General features: G+C 35.8%; 1 protein-coding gene across 1 annotated transcript in view; it reads left to right on the forward strand.

Moving 5' to 3' along the window:
- The window catches only part of LOC141347648 (uncharacterized), a 90,208-nt gene that overhangs the window by 68,002 nt on the left and 1,671 nt on the right, over positions 1 to 20,535 (forward strand). The window contains exons 9-11 of the mRNA XM_073852631.1: positions 4,385 to 4,516; positions 16,371 to 16,534; positions 16,672 to 16,838. Of these exons, the coding sequence (XP_073708732.1) occupies positions 4,385 to 4,516; positions 16,371 to 16,534; positions 16,672 to 16,838 (463 nt within the window). The remainder of the gene's footprint in view (positions 1 to 4,384; positions 4,517 to 16,370; positions 16,535 to 16,671; positions 16,839 to 20,535) is intronic.

The following is a 20,535-nucleotide window of genomic DNA, read 5'->3' on the forward strand; positions in this document are numbered from 1 at the left end:
TTGGAACAATATGAGGGTGAAAAATTAATGACAGAATTTTCATTTCTGGGTGAACTATCCCTTTAAAGGAGAAGTCCGGTGTGATATTGACCTAAAGTGTAATGAATCATGATACCGAGTGTGAACGTACCTTGCATATCTCATCTCGTCTTGTCCACTGCAGTCTGAAATCTGTGGTCAGTTAGCCGATGCTCACAACAGGTTGTCAATGAGAGTCAATAGGGCATCGAAGTAGCCATGTAAATAAATCACTGTTTTATGCCATTTACGAGGCACAAAGTAGCGCCACACTTCATTGGTAGACTTCCAAGGGCCCTGACATTTAAAACGAGACATTGAGAACTCAGAAAAAGCACCGGTAGTTTATTTACGAGAAGATTTATACAGACAGTAACTGCAAGAAGTTCAGCGGTCGCCGCCATCTTGAATCTAGTCACGATAAGTCGAGTGACGAGCAGGAAATGTCTCGTTTTAAATGTCAGGGCCCTTGGAAGTCTACCAATGAAGTGTGGAGCTACTTTGTGCCTCGTAAATGGCATAAAACAGTGATTTATTTACATGGCGTCTTCGATGCCCTATTGACTCTCATTGACAACCTGTTGTGAGCATCGGCTAACTGACCCCAGATTTCGGACTGCAGTGGACAAGACGAGATGAGATATGCAAGGTACGTTCACACTCGATATCACTCGATACCTATTCAATACACTTTAGGTCAATATCACACCGGAGTTCTCCTTTAAGCATTCTAATGAGCTGTATGTACAAAATGTGTTCAAAAACTGAACAAGATAACAAAAAGTGTCAAAGTCAACCATCTAGCGTGTTTACATATAAAATCAACACAACTGCTGCTTCAAAGTTGTGAGTAAATTTTGTTTGAGTTAATATTGATTTTTATAATTGTTTTCTCTGAATTTAAACATAGTTGAACTAAATTCGTCAGTCACAGGGCAGATCATAAACGAAGATACACAATTTCAGTCATAACTCAAACATAAAATGTGTAGCTACTGTATTTTATCTTTGTAGGGCAGTATTGACAGTTGGATTTATGCATAAAGCCATAAGAATCTTAACATAAGTCATGACTGGCCATATGTGGTAGTATCAGGTTACTGTCAGGGCTTGCTGGCCTGTGGGGTGATAATTAAAGATAGTATGGCAGGTTCTTAGCTTCCTCTCTCAGGTTATGATGGTGTGTTACAGTCTCAATATCTGTGAGGCAATCCCACTAGATTCCAGAGTTACATACTTCGAGGTCTTTGCCTAGGCATTGCCGTCATGGAGACAGGTGGAGATGGGATCAGTATTGACGCAACATGTGACCCATCATATAGTCTAGATTCTCCCGAAGTGAACATTACGATCTCATTACTTACCTCAGACATACGCATATGTGCATGGTCATATTTTTCATGGTCTTGATTCTTTGGTTTCAAAGGCTGCCTCCTCACCTTGTTAACCCATTTAGTGTTCAATACCATTATAGAGATATTTGCAGAACTGCTGTCAGATATTTTTGGTTGCAGAATGCATTGTAGACATGCAATGCATTTTGCAATCAAAAGTGTCTGACAATAGCAGGGTTGCTAAGATAAGTGATCTTGTCATCTTAATATGGCAGCCAGGATGAAGAGGTACCACCTGTATGTAGGCTCCTCATGAGTAAAATAGTCAGAAACCTGTATCTCATGTAAGTGTCCACCATTTAAAATATTTGTCATAATCAGTATTTGCTTAGTTCAGTAAAAAGTGATAACATTTAATAACATGGTCCACTAAATTTGCAAAGTTTTCTTTAGGGTTTCCCATGATCATGGAAAACATGGAAATATCTAGGACTGCCCCCTAATAGTAGACTAACCGTTAGTCAACGAGAAAAGGCTTGGTTGACCAAAATTTTATTAGTCGCTTAGTCGCGGAAAAAAAAATTCACAGGAAGTGGCGAAGTCACACAGTCCGTAACGGACAGGTGATTAAGGGCTGGTCTATGTGGTAATATAGTACATTAGGCAGGCCATCCAAATGCTCCTATCAAATATGACTTTTCATCTAAAATATGTAAGTAGTAGCAACTTTACATGACCGTTCAATCTAATGTTAACCTGGAAAAGAATTCATTTTTGGTCATACAGATAAAAGTAATACATCTTTTTAGAATCTGTAAAGACTTGGCTTATTTGTGTGCACTCATAATTAAAGCAAGGAGGATGCACTTTCTGTTGTCTCGGTCTCTGTGAACTTGAGCGTGAAACTTCGAAACTCTGTGTATACTTGCCTTACAGACATGAAAACTATATCCACAGAGAGTGAAATGTCAACTTTCAAAAAACCAAATATCCAAATAAACCAGAAATAGCATTGTTTTTCAGGCCTGAAAATAAAATCTTTAAAATCTAATAAAATATCTATAATCAATATACAGTTCATTTTAAATAATGCATTAGCTAGATTCTGCACATGTAGCGCTTATGTAAAGATAAGCTTGCTTGCAAATTTTTGTATATTTGATACTCACATGGCATTGATATAAATTCTAAAGTTTCGGACCGAAGACCAATCCCTGTGGTACACCACAAGTTCGTGTATGTAGATTTATGTTCACCAATTTCTACAAATCGTTGCCTGTTTTTTAGATAACTACTCATTCAGTCCAGTTCAACCTCCTTTCAGTTTAATACTGTAAAGCTGCTTGCTTTAAAGCAATATGTTGTATTAAGTGTTGTATAAATAAACATGACGTGATTTGATTAGAGTGTGAATTGCAGAGCTCGTGCAACCATATCCACATTGCTGTGATCAGATGCTTTCTTAACTTTTATTTTCTTGTTGTGAAGCAGAACACAAAACCAGTCATAAGGGTCCATTTTTGATATTTATACATCATATTAAAGGTAAATAATAAGCTTTCCATTGATGTATGGGGTGCGGGTGCAAAAAAAAATCTAAATATTGAGAAAATTGCCTTAATAGTTGTCCAAATGAAGTTCTTAGGAATGCATAAGTTGATATATTTATGGTAGGAAATTTACAAAATATCTTCATGGAACATGATCTTTACTTAATATCCTCGTGGTTTTTGGTATAAAAGAAACATTGATAAGTTTGACCCGTACAGTGTATTTTTGTATACTGTTACAAATATACCTGTGCTTTCTAAGACTGGTTTTGTGGTCCAGGGTCACATATTGGGGCTTTAAAACCGTGCTAGTATAATTCGAAAGTAACACAGGAATAATGCATTATTTATGACAGCAGGAGTGATAAATAAAGAGGTGTATAAATGACAGGAATAGAAGTGGTTCAGTAAGACACTGTCCCCACACATCCTTCTCCATTGTTTGTTTGACAGAGAAAAAGCCCCACTGAGAGCGTTCACTTTCTGTAAAACACACATACTTTCTCTCTGCTCCACTCTAACACTTGTTCAGACTTTTGCTTGTGTTCTGTCCAAGGCCCTACTCGACCAATACCCCCCTCCACATACAAACACACCGAATCACTGCACCTGTGACAGTCGTCACCCTCTACCCCTCCAGTCTACCACGAGACCAGCTGTCCGCTTGTTTTAAAGGAGCAGAGCCACCTCATCGCAGTGCAGGCCCACCTGCTAGTCCCAACCCCATAAGCCCCCCTTCTCCTGTTCCTCCACAGCCTTGGGGCTCAATTTAACCCCGCACCCTGTGTCATCCGTGTATATGCCATGAAGCATGGCTTGAGTTCACGCCTGCAATTGAAAACGATCCAGTTCCCCCTCCAAATAACTGAGAAACAAGACCCCCAACCCAACCCCCCCAAACCCCTTCACCCCAGTCGTGGCTAGCGTCAATTCCCCTCCCCTGCACATAAACACATCATGCAGGTGGTACGACGCTCCTCTTGGGTCAATATTTCTGTTGCAGTTAATTAAGCAGAAATGATATGACCCCCATGGAAATGAGATTCCACTTAAGAGGTCAGCGGCCCCCCTCTTGCTCATCGTGTGCGTGATCCTAACATTCTATTTTAAGCCCGGAGAGCTCTCCGTCACGTTCAGATTATTCATACATGCAGATTATATACACGAGGAGTCAGTGCAAATCTGTGCCATTGACACATGCACATAATTACTGATTAGACAATGTGTGATAAATGTGTGTTTTGACAGGGACTTCAATAGATACGCGATACAGTACTGGTGCCATATGTGTATAACTCACTTATGTTTTCCATCAATTACTTTATATCGACACACATCTGTTAGAAAGTGAATTTAAAGCCTGAGCTTTATTGTAACTGCTCTTACTCTTATTCTTTCAGGTTTTCTTTGGTTCTGTTGTTTAGGGCTTGAGATTTAATGAAGTCGTTTTCGAGCTCTAAATTGCTTTGTTTTTCTTTATAGATGCCTGTTTGCTTATACTTTCTGAAGGGGATCTGTAATAACAGTAGCTGTCCCTACAGCCATGTTTATGTGTCTCGCAAAGCCGATGTGTGCAAAGACTTTGTCCGAGGCTACTGCCCTCAGGGAGATAAGGTAAGACAGTTTGATGATTTCTATGCAAACACATGTCGATTAAGAATTCATTTAAAGGGATAGTTTATGCAAAAATGAAAATTGCCCCATGATTTACTCATCCTCAAGCCATCCTAGGTTTATATGACTTTCTTCTTTCAGACAACTACAATCAGAGTTATATTGGCTCTTCCAAGCTTTATAATGGCAGTGAATGTGTGTTGATATTTTAAAGTCCAATAAAGTGCTTCCATTCATCATAAAAAGTACTCCACATGGCCTTCTGAAGTGAATCAATGCATTTGTGTAAGAAAAATATCCATATTTATCCATATTCTGATGAAAGCAGAAGTGACAAATGAGGAAAAGAACCTTATGTTAACGGAAGCTAGAGATTTATAAAGTTTCAAATATGGATAATTTTCATACACAAAAGCATCAATTCACTTCGAAAGGCCTTTAACCCCCCCTAAGCTGTGTGGAGTACAGCTTTTTTACTTTTGTTGGGCTTTAAAATCTCAACACCCATTCACTGCCATTATAAAGCTTGGAAATGCCAGGATTTTTAAATATAACTCCAATTGTATTTGCCTGAAAAAGAAAGTCATATACACCTAGGATGGCTTGAGGGCGAGTACATCACAGGGGAATTTTCGTTTTTGGGGGACTGTCCCTTTAAGGACAGTTTGACTACTTGAAATCTTGAACATAAAACCTTTTAAAACATTTATTAAATGTCATAAAATAAAGATTTGACAGTGGGCCTGATCAGCCTTTTTTGGGCCTTTTTGTTTTATATTTAATTATTTATATTTTTTTATTTTTTCTTTCTTTTGAAAACTTTGTAAAAACTCTGAAATGCTTGGTGCGATGTAATGACAGTTTTAAGAGTTTTCTTACATTACAATACAGTACAATATTCTTTGCTATAAAAAGGTAAATTAATGAATTAAAAGACATTTATAAAGAATAAATGTGACTTGGACCACAAAACCAGTCATAAGGGTAAATATTTTAAAACTGAGATTTATACATAATCTGAAGCTGAACAAATAAGCTTCCCATTGATATATGGTTTGTTAGGATAAGAAAATATTTGGCAGAGATAGAACTATTTGAAAAACTGTGATTTGAGGGTGCAAAAACTGAAAATATGGAGAAAATCGCTTTTAAATTTGTCCAAATGAAGTTCCTAGCTCTTCAACCCTGAAAAAAGTACCCACTTGTATTGTACTCATTCAATTTTGTGGTGCTGATGTGGAGAGAGAGAACAACCGCAACTAGAGTGTGGCACATAACACGTGTGGTTTAACTTTCAGGTCATCACTGTCAACAATATTTATCTCACTTTTACTTGCATCCACATAGATGCTGTTATGGTCCTCATTATGTTAGTGAACATGTAGTTTGACATTCATAACATTTGTTGGATTAAAGTACTTTGCAGTTGATGACAGTTTTATAGGTCTTAATGAATGAATGCCATTTATTGGTGATGACTTTTTGCAAGAGTTTTAAATAGAGCTCTTAGAACTTGACTAGGTTCCTAATGTTAATCTGAACCTTCATCAGGGTGCTTATGACATATGCATTTGCTTTCTCCATGTTTGTGAGTGAGTGACATATTGAGGGCAGTAACAAGAGAGGACAACATGACCCACATTTACCAAGTGTCCTCGTATGTCCTAAATCTAGCAGGTTCTAACCCATCCGTGACCTCTATCCTCACCACAGCTCTCCCACACACACACATATGCTTCTGTTGTCCCCCATCACACCTGTCCCTCAGTCTCATTAGGCCGTACAGGAGCATACAAACATTCGCTTACATGAGACAGGTGTAGCCCAAATCATGTTGTAGCACCTATAACATTCTTGTTTTCATCTACTTTGAATAAATGACTTGTGCTAGTCACATTCTTTAGTATATTATAATTTAGAAGTATTAGCTTAAAGGGAAATTCTGTCATTATTACTCACCTTCATGTTGTTCCAAACCCTGTTGTTCATCTTCAAAAATTTGAGAGCTTTCTGATCCATAGATAGCAATGCAACTACTACTACTGTTAAAATAGTCCATGTGGCATCAGTGGTTCAACATTAATTTTTTGAAAGCTAGAATATTTTTTGTGCACAAACAACAAAAATAATGACTTAATTCAACAATTTCTTCTCTTCCGTGTCAGTCTCCACTGCACGTTCTTGGATGGCCTGAGTGTGAGCACTAATTTTTGGCCCTATTGTAATTGAATTTGTTAAAATGGCCAATGATCAGCTGTCTCCACATACTGATCGTGAAGACCAAACCGTAAGTCGTAGAGACTTGAAACTTAGAGGGATGGTAGTACTCACACCGCTGACAATGTCACCCATGCTCACCCCAATAGGCTTGATAAGGGTGCTACAGTGATCAAAAGTATGAAATCGCTCATAACTCCTAAACCGTGAGCCTGGCAAAATTTTCAGTTATGTTGGATTTTTGGAAAAACCTACTTTTGCAAGCTAGTCCTAGGTTTTTCACCCGATCGAACTCAAAAACAAGTGCAGAAAGATGCACAGTGAATATCAATAATTATCAAAAAAAAAAAAAGGTAAACATTCGACTCACTGTCACAAAAAATTATTCCAAAACATTTGAAAGGGACAGGCCACTTTTAGTAAAATGCCTATAACTTCTGAATAGAATGAGATATCTTAGCCAAACTTCCTCTAATAATAGAGTAAAAAACATAAAAATGACTATACTGACGCAACCCTTTGTCCTATAAACATGAAAATCGCTGTGCATGGTCTTGATCCAAAGTACCACAGGTGTCTATAGGACATCTAAAAAAAACCATGGCTGCCATTTATTGATGAAGTTTGAGCACCTATTAGACAAGGTTAAAGGAGGCCATCTGGAACGTTACTCGGTGGGCCTGTCTGACTCACTGCCCCAAAAGTCTGTGAAAACTGTGAAATCGGCCACTGGCGGAGCGATATCCCATTATTTTAAGGGTGTAAACAATTGTATATTGCAGTTTTTCACAAATAAACACGATATTCATGTCATATGATAGAACTCCACTTTCTGGATAACTTTGCTTCTAGAACCACTGCTGTCAATCAAATCGTTTGTTGAATGATTGAGAATATGTAAAAAAAAAAAAAAAAAAAAAAAAAAACTATGCTTGGGAACTAGTCCTATAAGTTTTTTCTCTTTATCTGAAAAAAAAAAAATGTTCAGCACAATTCTCTGGACTCTCTAGGTCAATAATTAATAAAACCAAATGTTGAAATTTACCCTTTAGGAAGTCCTTTAGAATGGGGGCCTGTCCAAATGTATCCAAAATCCTATATAACCTAAAGGAAAGCTCAAAACTTCACAAAACATGGTGAGCACATGCATATGGTGATTCTAAACAAGCATGCAAAGTTTTAAGAGGATTGAACCACAGCTGCTGCTTTAACAGTCATAAATGTAAAAAAAAAAAAAATATATATATATATATTAGGGGTGGGCATAGATTAATTTTTTTAATCTAGATTAATCTAGATTAAATTTTGGAATTAATCTAGATTAATCTAGATTAAAATGGCTAATTTGAATTCTGATGAAGGTATTCAGAATATGTGTGCTACCCAAATAATGATTTAAAGTCTTTGAGAATGGATCATAAAGCTCATAAAGCTGTTCTATGATAATTTGTTGATGAAAATAAATTATGTTCAATTAGATGTACTTGTGTTTACTAACTAACTAACAATGAAATTATTTTTTCTCCCTATTAGATTGTGTTTTTTTTAACGTCAACACCTACCCAGCCCATTACATGTTACACCGTACTTTTATTTTGACAGGTTGCCGTGAAGTTTCTGTGTCATACAGTATGATATGATGCTAGTTTTCTCAAATGAAACGGTAAAAGTGACACTCAGCAGTTTGGGAGATTGAGTTTATCTGTTCATGTGAGATGAAAATGCCAAAAATTACCGGGAGCGTCACGTGTGTTTCAGTATGCCTGTAGTAAAAGCTCGTCTCCGCAATGCATACATACAGCTAGGCAAATATCGGATTCATATTAAAACGGTCTTTTTGCATTTCAGTTTTCACATACACTAGTCCATATCGCGATTTGAATTAAGTGACTGACCAACATTTGATTTATGAATCCAAAAAACGACGAATTTACGTGGCATTTCGCTATAGTAGATTCGGTTTTTATGAATGGAGGACGACGTGATCCCGTCTGTGTTTTGGCGGAGGAGACTTAAACGCGCGACCATATTCTACAGTCTTCGGTATACATCCGCGTTAAACTATCAAGGTGAAAGTCATCATAGCTTGCGTAGTTTAGACCCAGCTCCCAACCCAAATTTGAGAATAGATTAACGGCGATATTTTTTTTATCGCGCGATAAGAGTTTCACGTTAACGCAGCACGTTAACGCCGATAACGGCCCACCACTAATATATATATATATATATATATTTCTATGGTAAATAACCTGGATTTGCCAAAAATGCTTTTTTGAATAATTGATTTAGGTGGTTACAGGCTTGCTACATAATGTATTTTTTCATATGTGCTTAAATGCCTTAAAGCTTTTGAACCCTCGTAATTGCTGCTTGCAGCTGTATTTATTATTATTGCTATTACTATTCTATTAACAGTGCATTCAGTAATTGCTCTTTATTTAAGATGTTAGTAACACTTTACAGTAAGGTTCAATTGATTAACAGTTAATTAGGCATCATGAACTAAAAATTAACACTTATACAGCATTAAACAGCAAGTTTAACTTGTACATGATTTTTGACACTTTTTTTAGTTGCATATAAATGAATTATAAATGAACATGAATTAAGTCCATTTTATACAATTGTACATTTATAAATTAATATTTTTGAGATGTGTTAGTGCATGATGCTGAATGCATTAAGAAATGAACATGATAATAACTTTGTGAAGTAGTACCAAACAACTGACACCAAAAAGTTATTAAATACACAAAATTTAAATCATATGACCTCTATTATCAAGCATTTTTTTCAGACAACTGCCATATCCGCCAATCAGATTTTTTAAAAAGTGCCTCTTTTTTAAACTGTAGTGCTATTGTGCTATAGATTTTAAAGCAGGAAGCTTTTGAGATGATAACGTAATTCATAAATGCCAGAACAAAAGTGATTTATTATTTTAAACTGACAGTACACCTCCCTTCATTGTTTTTCTCCGCAGAAACTTTCATCGCCGCCCCTATCAGTTTCTTCCTCTTAGGATTTGTCTCATTCTAATGAATTGTTTCTCCGCAGTGTTTTCTGCTTCTCCCGTCTTCTCTCTTTGTCTCTGTCTGTCTCTCGGTCTGTTTTTTTTCCCTCCATTTGTTCTTCTTTGCTTTCCCTTCATCGTAACAAATGCATTCTCTCGCTGTCAGGGCTCATTTAAATATTTGGGGTGAGAATGAGAATATATAAGAAGAGAGATATTAATATTTATTCTATTAGCTGAAGTGCTTAGGTCTGTAATTTTGCGCCGTCCCAAAAGCACTGTCTTAGATATGATGGATAGCACACCATAATTATGGACGTGAAAAAGTGCTGATGACAGCAGTACAGCCGAGAGGCCAGCAATGGATACGCCAGCGGAGCAAGGGTTAAAGCGCACTCTCATCCTCTTCATTTCTTCCTTCTCTGGCTCACTCTTTTCTGTCTGCCGTTTCATGTTTTTCTGTCCCGTTTCTTCTTTTGTTTGCCGGGCACATCCATTCACACCTCGTCCCGATCACTCTTCTTTTGGTTCTCCTTCTCTTCCTCTCATCCCTCTATCACTCTGTCACTATTCTCATTTCCTAGCTCTTTATCATAGCTCACACCACCATACATTCTTTCTGTCTCTCTCTCTTTCTTGCTCTCTGTCTCAGTAATGTAAAATGTGCTGACTCTTTTTGCTTTGTGGCCAGTAGAAAGCTCTTCTAATAGGCCCCAGAGACTTCCCAGCCTTTCTTAAATCAAGTGGAAAATTGTTAACTTGCACTGATATAAAGATGTTCCATCCACTTCTCTTTTTTTTCTCTCACACTCTTCTCTTTTCCCTCTATTTTGCTGCTTTTATGTAAATTAAAATGTATGAGCGAGCATGGTCGGGGAGGACTCAGGCTTTTGTGTTTTCTTTGCCCAGATCGCAACCGTGAACATCAAAGTTAATGAGCCTTCTCAGTACTGCGTCCACCTCCCATCAGTGGGAGTTTCTTCTAATTAGATATGATTCCAAATTGCCAATCAACTTATAAGTTAGGTAAGATTTATATCACCCATACTTCTCATATTGGAGCTTCCACTAATTTGTAGAAATGAAATGTTGGTGGAAATTAAAAGAATAAGGCTATTTGCTCCCTCATCATAAATATTAAATGTCGGTAGAAGTGTGTGACTTTATTCTTAATCATTATTATTAGTAATGAAGAATATGTTTGCAAAAGAGCAAATAACTAAATATATACAGTTGAGTTCAAAAGTTTACACCCCCCTCTCAAAATCTGCAAAATGTTAATTATCAAAGTAAGAGGGATCATACAAAATGCATTTTATTGTATATTTAGTACTAACCTGAATATATTTCACATAAAAGATGTTTACATCTAGTCCACAAGAGAAAATAATAGTTGAATTTATAAAAATGACCCCTTTGAAAAGTTTACATCCCCTTGATTCTTAATACTGTGTTGTTACCTGAATGATCCACAACTGTATTTTTTTGTTTAGTGATAGTTGTTCATGTGTCCCTTGTTTGTCCTAAACAGTTAAACTGCCTGCTGTTCTTCAGAAAAATTCAAATACACAAAAATGCTGAAAAACCAAAGAATTTGTGGGACCTCAAGGATTTTTCTTAAGAATAGCAGGCAGTTTAACTTTTCAGGACAAACAAGGGACTATCACTAAACAAAAAACACAGCTGCGGATCATTGAGGTAAGAACACAGTATTAAGAATCAAGGGGATGTAAAATTTTGTACGGGATGATGAGGGAATTCATGAGTGTGCACTCATCAACAGCTCCAACATTTTTAGCGCTGAATGATCCAAGCGCCTCTAATTGGCCAATGCCATCCTAAGTTCAACAGAAACGCGTTTGATTGGTTATAAGGCTCAAGGCTGTACAAAACAGCATGGAAAAACAATCTAATGCAGTGTGAGTGAATCTAAATAAGAACCTTTTATTCATTTTCACATTTAATTTGAATCGCAACAGCTGTAATACATTGTGGGTTATTGTCAGGCATGAAAATGGGTCAGGGGTGAAAAAGGCGAGAAGGGTGCTCGAGGGGTGATTTTGTTTCACTTGTTTATTCTTCCGTCATGATTGACAGCCAAGTTTTTTTTTTGTTTGTTTGTTTTTTTTCGGCAAAGAAATCAACCTAATAAGTGTTTTCTACCATTATCGAAAAACATACCATCAACCACAAATGCTATTTGCTATTGCAGACAGAGCATGACAGAAAAAAAAACATGTTTGATAAAAGTTTCCATTTGCCAATTTTACAGTAGCCAAATAAGTTGAATGGAATAATAAGCCAAGCACAGGTTCTGAAAAAATACTGTATTAACATTTGTCTAAAGACATGAAATAGAGCTGCATCGTTCTGCCCGAAATGTCAGTGGATGGCGCGCACGGTCTACGAACGTGGGACGCTCAGCTTTCACGATTTGAAATGGCTCAAATCCACTTTATACTAAGTTTGAATTTATCAATAAATACCATCCAAGACCCCCCCCCCCCCCCCAAAAAAAAAAAAAAAGAATTTCTCATCGGATCTACACGATTCACGTGGGTCACCTGTTTTTTGCTTCAAAACGGCGAATTTCACCGAAAAGGTGAGGGATTTTCATGCCTGAATTGTGAAGGGGTATTTTTTGCCCATTTGTTTTGAATTTATAGGGCATTTTTGTTCATTTTGGTGCCATTTTTGCCACAAGCCCTCCTTAATTTCTGACCCTGGTTTGGAATAACATGAGGTTGAGTAAATGACAGTATTAGTTTTTGGCTGAACTTACCATTCTGATCTGGTTTAAGTTGATCTTATAAACTAGACTTTTGATTTCACTTGCCAAGAACTCCTTGTACCTCAAAAGGGGATGAAAGAGGCAGGTAAATCTGTCACTGCTTCCACAATAATATACTGCTGTGCAACAAAATGTCAGCTCTTTCAAATAATAGAGCAGCAGACTCGACAAAAGGTTATACAAACAGCAATATGGAAATCCAATTTTTTTTTACATTAGACAAAGCTCTTAAAAACAATTTAATGAAAAAGACCTAAAAAAGATGTCATGAACCTTGCAAATTTGAGAAAATACTCACTGTAAGAGGCCATTGTAGCAGCTTGATAATTAATAGACAAGACCTTTTTTTCTCCCTAATAACTTTTGGACCCTTTTGGTGTAGCAGCCAACCAACAAATCTGAAATTGGTGGATTCAACCAGCTCTGGCCATCTCAGTGGTCAATATGCATCAAATGCTCTGTGAGTAGACTCAGTGGATGTAGTCAATGTTGTTGAATTATAAATGCCCTGGAGATGCCAGTGTGATAGTTGGTACATTTCACTGCAAAACAGCCTGGGTCCATCCTATATGCCATATTAATGGCATATAGGGACCCAACATAGAAGATTTTTAAGCAACTGAATTATTTTCTACTGTATCAGTCTGATGATTAAGAATACCTGCTATTTATATTTTGCTGTAATTAGCTGAAACATTATTCAGTTACCAGTTAGCATCTCTTTTAATCAGTCTTCTATAATTGCATAAACTCATGTTATAAAAAAAAGGAAATGCCTATTAAAATGTGGACATTTTAAGGGAAAAGGTGATTATAATGCCATTTTACCCATAAACATAATTATTTTATTATAATAAAGACTAGACACACAATTAAAAGTTGTTTATATTATTGTGAACATGAAATCAGAAAAGTTCCAGAAAATTCCAGATGCAGTATGATCAGGTTGTCTCACTTCACGCCGCTTGTAATTTCTCACAATTTACACATTGGTTCTATCTGCCTTTGCTGGACCTTTGAATGATTAAAGCTCAACATGGATGTTATCAGTCAAACAAGAAACAAATGGGTGTTTAAAAAAAGAAAGGTCCCAAATGCTCTTCTGAAATGGGGTGGAATTGGAATCGACTGAATTCAAGTGGCAAGGGATTTAGCAAATTGGGCCAATTAGCCATGAGTGTGGTGAGTGATGATGTTGTCTATAGGATGATTTAGGGGGCATTAGAGATCCGGATTCATTGGGTACGATAATCCAGTTAGACTAGACTGTGTGTATAGATAAAATATATACTTTTAGTGTTTTGTGTATAACAGTAAACAAAGCAAAAGCTGTCATCTTGGGTTTAAAGACTCCATAGCCACACTATACATGTCTTTTTATGGTTAGTGACTGAGTCTAAGACACAGACCTGGTGTGTGTGTGTGTGTGTGTGTGTGTGTGTGTGTGTGTGTGTGTGTGTGTGTGTGTGTGTGTGTGTGTTTTATGATTTAAAAAATAAATAAATAAATAAAAATAAATATATATATTGGAGGTTTTGTTTTTAGTTTTGTTTGGTCATTTGTCTTGTGTCTGTTTAGTTTAGTTTTGTTTCTTGGTTTGGTGTTTTGTTTTTTGTTCTGTATTGTTTTGTTTTTTGTTGACCGGGTCCAGTTCACACAGGATGCATTTGTTTTGCTTGGTATTGTATTTTGATTTTTTTTTTTTTTTTTTGTGTCTGTTTTTGTTTTGTTTTTGGTTTATTTTGCTTTGTGTTTGCGTTTGTTTGGTTTTGTATTTTGATTTTTTTTTTTTTTTTTTTGCTTTCATATCTGGCTGTTTATTTAATACTTTATTTTGTATTTTGTTGTTTGTTTGTTTTTTGCTTGGTTTTGTCTTGTGTCTGTTTTTGGTTTGGTATTTTGTTTTTGTCAGTTTATTCATGTTTGCTTTTGTTTGGCTTTATACTTTGTTTTAGTTTTTTTGCTTGTCTTTTGGCTGTATTGTTTTGGTTTTGATATTTATTTAGCTTCTTATTTCATTTTGCTTTTGATTGGTTTTGTATTTTGGTGTGTGTTTGTTTCTCTTGGTGTTTTGTCTTGTGTCTGTTTTGTTTGGTTTTGTTCATATCTGGCTTGGACTTTTGACCTGGTCATGCATTTACCATAAGGCTTTACTAGGGGTCTTGATAAGCATTTTGGTAAACTAAAAATCTGAAATTTTATTTCCTTTATTTATTTATTTATTTTTGTTGCATTGTGTTTTGTCTTGTGTTAGTTTAGTTTGGTGTTTTGTTTTGTTATTTTTTTTTATTTAGTACTTTTAGTTTTTTGTTGTTGTTTTTTTGCTTGTTTTTGGTTTGGTATTTTGTTTTGTGTTTTTTCTGTTTTGTTTTGTCTTTTTTACTTTTGTATTTTGATGTTTTTTGTTTGTTTTTTTGCTTGGTGTTTTGTCTTATGTCTGTTTTGCTTAGTTTTGTTTCTTGGTTTGGAGTTTTGTTTTGATCTGAATAAAATTTGTAATCATTTTTTATTTAATTAGTACTTTTTGTATTTTGAAGTTTTTGGTTTTGTTTATTTTTTGCTTGGTGTTTTATCTTGTTTCTGTTTTGTTCTGTTTTGTTTCTTGATTTGGCGTTTTTTGTTTTGACCTGAATAAATTTGTATTCATTTTTGTTTGTTTAATTAATTAGTGCTTTGTTTAGTATTTTGAAGTTTTTGGTTTTGCTTTGGTTTTGTTGTTGTTGTTGTTGTTGTTGTTTTGGTGTTTTGTCTTGTCTGTTTTGTTTGTTTCTTGGTTTGGTGTTTTGATTTGATTTAAGATATTTAATTAGTACTTTTTGTATTTTGCTCTTTTTGCTTATGTTTTATTTTTGTTTTTTGTGCCAGATTTGTTTTCTTTTGTTGTGTTTTGTTTCATTTAGTCTTGTTAATATGTTAGTCTTCTTAATTTCTGGCTTGTACTTCTGTCCGCACAGGATGCATTTACCGTAAAGGTTTTACTAGGGGTCTTGATAAGCATTTTGATTAACTAAAAATGTGGTGCCTTTGGTGCTAGACACTGAAAAAAACAGCAGCCTGACACATCTGTGCAACAATTAAAAAAGTAGCACAGCTGGATTACAAAATTATGTTTTCAGTGTTAATGTTCCCTGAGGGTTTAATTAAACAAAATCTGTCTGGTTTCTGTATCTCATTTTTAAGAACCACAAGATAATACATAATAACTGTAAATTTAGTCATTTTTAGCTCACTTTTGGCTCTGACCTGATTCCTGTTGGGGAAAGTGTCTCTGGGCGGTCTGCCCCAAGGGGTGACAGGGAGTCCACACTGTTCCCGGACACACGATCCTTCAGCCACCCTTCCCTCCCACACACATACAGACTCTCTCTCTCTCTTTCTCTCTCTCTCTCTCTGTTTATTTCTGGAGCAACATGCCCCACACTCGCCCAGTCTCTCTCGCTCACTTATACACGCGTCTAGCGCTCCTCACCCCATAGTGGGGTATAATTAGCTCCTCTGACAGGTGGGAGGGATCGGGTCTCCCGAAGAATGAAGCTACCAATTTACGCCCAAATTACACAGCCACACAGACACTCTCACCTACTCTCACTTACACACACAAACACATGCTCACCTTCTCTCACATATCAGATACATGCACCTACTGATGTGTGATCACACGCAAACACTTACTTTTGCTAACTTCAGTGCACTCCTACAGAGTGTGGCACTCATGAAATCTCTTCCTTTTAACCTGACAGTGTCCCACATCTTCATATCCAGCCCATTAAACATCCATTGTCAGTCTGGATATAAAGAAATCAAGCATTAAGAATGTTCTGCTGTCTTCACAGTGTAAGAAGAAACACACGCTGGTGTGTCCAGACTTCTCAAGTACCGGTGTGTGTCCACGTGGATCCAAGTGCAAGCTGCACCACAGACAGAGCTTGAAACGCTCCGGCTCTAACACAAACTTTGTACCGGTCAAGAAAGCCCATACTAAAGACATTTCAAAGAGGTCAGGAACTAATCTAACATTAGCCTTTACAGCTCTTAATTGTCATAGATACACAATTAGTGTTCTCTTTTTGTTTTTCCTTTTTGTACTGTTGAAATAAAGCATATTGTTTGAATAATTGTATTTTATCTTTTCAGTTCAGAGGAAGTTCAGACACAACTGGAGTCCATACAGGCAGATGAGGGCTCATCCTTCTCGGGTCCTGAGAAGCTGCCTTCCTTCATCTCCTTGTCCAGCCCTTCTGACATATCAGAGAATCCTGATACCCCTAAGGTCCCTCCTGCAGCAGGCCCACAGGCCAAAGGTTTGTACTTATATGTCTATAGGACTTTAGATTTAACAGATTCACTATAAAATAATAATAATTGTAACAAACAGAAGATGAAATTAATACACTGGTCCTACAAAGTATATAAACACTTAAGCTACACTTAATGTATAAATGTTATTGCATTAGTTAAATATAAAACCATGTGGTACTTTATAGAAAGATAAAACATTTCACAAAAAGACATTTAGATTTGCTAGGTTTTAAATGATATTTATATGGAAATCCGTTTCCGACACTCAATAAAAAATAAAACCGTAAACTTGCAAGAACATATCAGTCTTTTTTCCCACTCAGAATTGGACTTTAACTCGTAATTGAAAAATAAAGTCAGAATTGCAAGATACAAACTCACATTTGCTATGAAAAAAGTCAGAATTGTTAGTTTATATCTCGCAATTCTGAGTTTATGAGGATTGTTGCTTTATATCTAGAAATTGTGCGTTATATCAGAAAAAAAAATCAGAATTGTGTTTGTATAGTCAGAAAAAGTCAGAATTGTGAGTTTTTAATCTCAATTCCGACTTTAAATCTCGCAACTATAAGTTTATATAAGGCTATTCTGACAAAAAAAGTCTTGAACGGTGAGAAAGAATTGTGAGTTTTTAATCAGAATTGTGGGAAAAGTCAGAATTGCGAGATATAAACTCAGAATTGCAAAATAAAAGTCAGAATAGTGAGTTTTTATCTCACAATTCTGACTTTATATCTCACAACGGAGAGTTTATTCTGACAAACAAGTTGGAATTGCAAGAGAAATGTCAGAATTGTGAGTTTTTATCATGCTATTCTGAAAAAAAGTCATAATCGTGAGTTTGTATTACAATTCTAAGAAAAAAATTACAATTGAGAGATATAAATTTGGAATTGCAAGAAAAAAGGCAGAATTGTGAGTTTTTATCTCACAATTCAGATTTTATATCTCACAATTGTGAGTTTATATCAGGTTATTCTGAAAAAAATCAGAATTGCAAGTTATAAACTCTGAATTACAAGAAAAAATTCACAATTGTGAGATATAAACTCAGAATTGTGAGGAAAAACGTCAGAATTGTGAGTTTGTGTTAAACAATTATGAGAAAAAAAATTATTGCGATATATAAAAAAAGTCAGAATTGTGAGTTTTTTTTCTCGCAATTCTGTCTTTATAACTCGCAATTGCAAGTATATATCTCAATTCTGAGAAAAAAGTCAACATTTTTTTCAAGTTTTTAAGAATTAGATAAAATGTTTTAAGCATTTTCATGTCCATAGACAAGTACACCTGTTGTTAATCTGCTGGGACACCTATGTAAAAAAAATGAGGAGATCACTCTAAATTAATATGCACACCAAAAATTCAAGTAAATAGAAAAATATTTAATAATAATAATTTCAGCTCTAAGAAAAGGTCTTCCAAATTGATGTTTTGAATCTTACACATTGCAGTACTATATTCATATAAATTTAAAATAGGCTTGTTCAGTGTGGCTTTGGAGTCCAAATACTTTTTGGGGTCACTGTATATATAAAGAGTAAGGAGGTAATAAATATTTATGGAGTATGTAGTTGGGTTACTGATGGGGTTAATAATATCGAGGAGGTTGGTATTATTTAAGAGAGGGCCTGCATAAGGTATATAATACTTACTGAGGGGTTACTAATATTTAGGTTTGTTGTTAAGGACAGGCACAGCTGAAGTTGGCATGTCAGTCTCACTGATAGAGGATTAGTGGAGAGGGGCCCCTATATCCTCTCTCTCACACACACACACACACACACACACACACACACACACATGCCAGCCGCACCCTATGGGACAGTGTCTTTCTCTCTCCACACTCAATAAGACAAACTGATATACTGCCCTTACGCAAACTCACACACATGACATTTTTCCAGCAAGAAATGATCAACTTCTCCTAAAGGTTCTGAGAAACTAATTTTTAGAATCCATCTGAACGCTTTAACTCTCTAGTCTTCTCCTTTGTCATGCTTTCATACTTCCTTGCTTAAATTAGTTACTGCAGAACAGAAACTGCTATCATTAACCTTTGACTTCACACCCTAACAGTATCTTTTCGCAATCATATGGTCATACTGAAGCGTGGCATATACTCACTCTCTTCTCTGTATGTAAACTTCTGTGTTTCTAAATTGTTTTTATTTTTGCTGTTTTAGCTCATGTTCATACATGTAGGGTTTTCTTCTGCTTGCAAAGCTTTCGTAAGTGATGGCAAGTTTATTTCTGCATCATGTCTGCATATTTAGACAAATTTATGCTTGTTATACATACACACGCATCCCTCTGCCAACTTCCTATTTGCCTCATGCCAAATTCCAGATCAGTTCCCCTTCGGGATCATTGATGGCAGCCCTGTGTCTCAGAATAGCACAGGTGCCCACCAGACCACCATGGCTTTTCACATGTCACTTTCTCATCCTGTTGTCTGAAATCATCTGCTGTTTACAGACTGGAAAACTGCTGCTCTCAAATTTACCTCGTCATAGCATGAAGTTTAGTTCAGAATGTTTTAGAATGAAAAAGTTCAAAACGTTTTTATTTTACCAAAATAAGAGGGATCATACAAAATGCATGATGTTATTTTTTTATTTTAGTACAGACCTGAAGAAGATATAAACACATAAAAGATATTTACATATAGTCAACCAGAGAAAATAATAGTTGAATTTATAAAAATTACCCTGTTTAAAAGTTTACATCCCCTTGATTCTTAATACTATGTTGTTACCTGAATGATCCACTTTTTTTTTTGTGATAGTTGTTTACGAGTCCCTTGTTTGTCCTGAACAGTTGAACTGCCTGCTGTTCTTCAGAAAAATCCTTCAGGTCCCACAAATTCTGTGGTTTTCAGCATTTTTTTATATTTGAACCCTTCCAACAATGACTTATATGCAACTGAGACAGAAGGTTCAATTGCTCAATGATGCTTCAGAAGAAAACGCAATGCATTAAGAGCCAGGGGGTGAAAACTTTTTACATTTGAAGCTCAGGGTAAATTTAGCTTATTTTGTCTTCTGGGAAACATTCAAGTATCAAGTGTAGCTTCTGAAGGGCAGTACTAAATTTAAAATATATATTTAAGTATAATAAGAAAAATGTACACATCTTCATTCCATTCAAAAGTTTACACCCCTGGCTCTTAATCAGTGAGTGTTTGAACCTTCTGTAATAGTTGCATATGAGTCCCTCAGTTGTCCTCAGTGTAAAAAGATGGATCTCAAAATCATACCGTCATTGTTGGTAAGGGTTCAAATACACAAAAATGCTTAAAAAAAAAAAAAAAACAGAATTTGAAGAACAGCAGGCAGTTTAACTGTTTGGGGACAAACAAGGGAATCATGAACAACTATCACTAAAAAAACACAGCTGTGGATCATTCAGGTAACAACACAGTATTAAGAACTCAAGTGTATGTAAACTTTTGAACAGGGTCATTTTTATTAATTCATTTTCTCTTGTGGACTACATGTAAATGTCTTTTATGTGAAATATCTTATTCAGGCCAGTACTAAATAAAAAATAGCATGCATTTTGTATGATCCCTCTTATTTTGGTAAAGTAATTAACATTTTGCAAGGTGTATGTAAACCTTTGACTTTATTTATTTATTTATTTTTGTTGTTTTTTATCAAATGTAAATTCATGTCCCAATCACATTTTCTTGCTTCA

The sequence above is a fragment of the Garra rufa genome, chromosome 12 (genome assembly GCF_049309525.1).
Source record: "Garra rufa chromosome 12, GarRuf1.0, whole genome shotgun sequence".
NCBI lineage: Eukaryota > Metazoa > Chordata > Actinopteri > Cypriniformes > Cyprinidae > Garra > Garra rufa.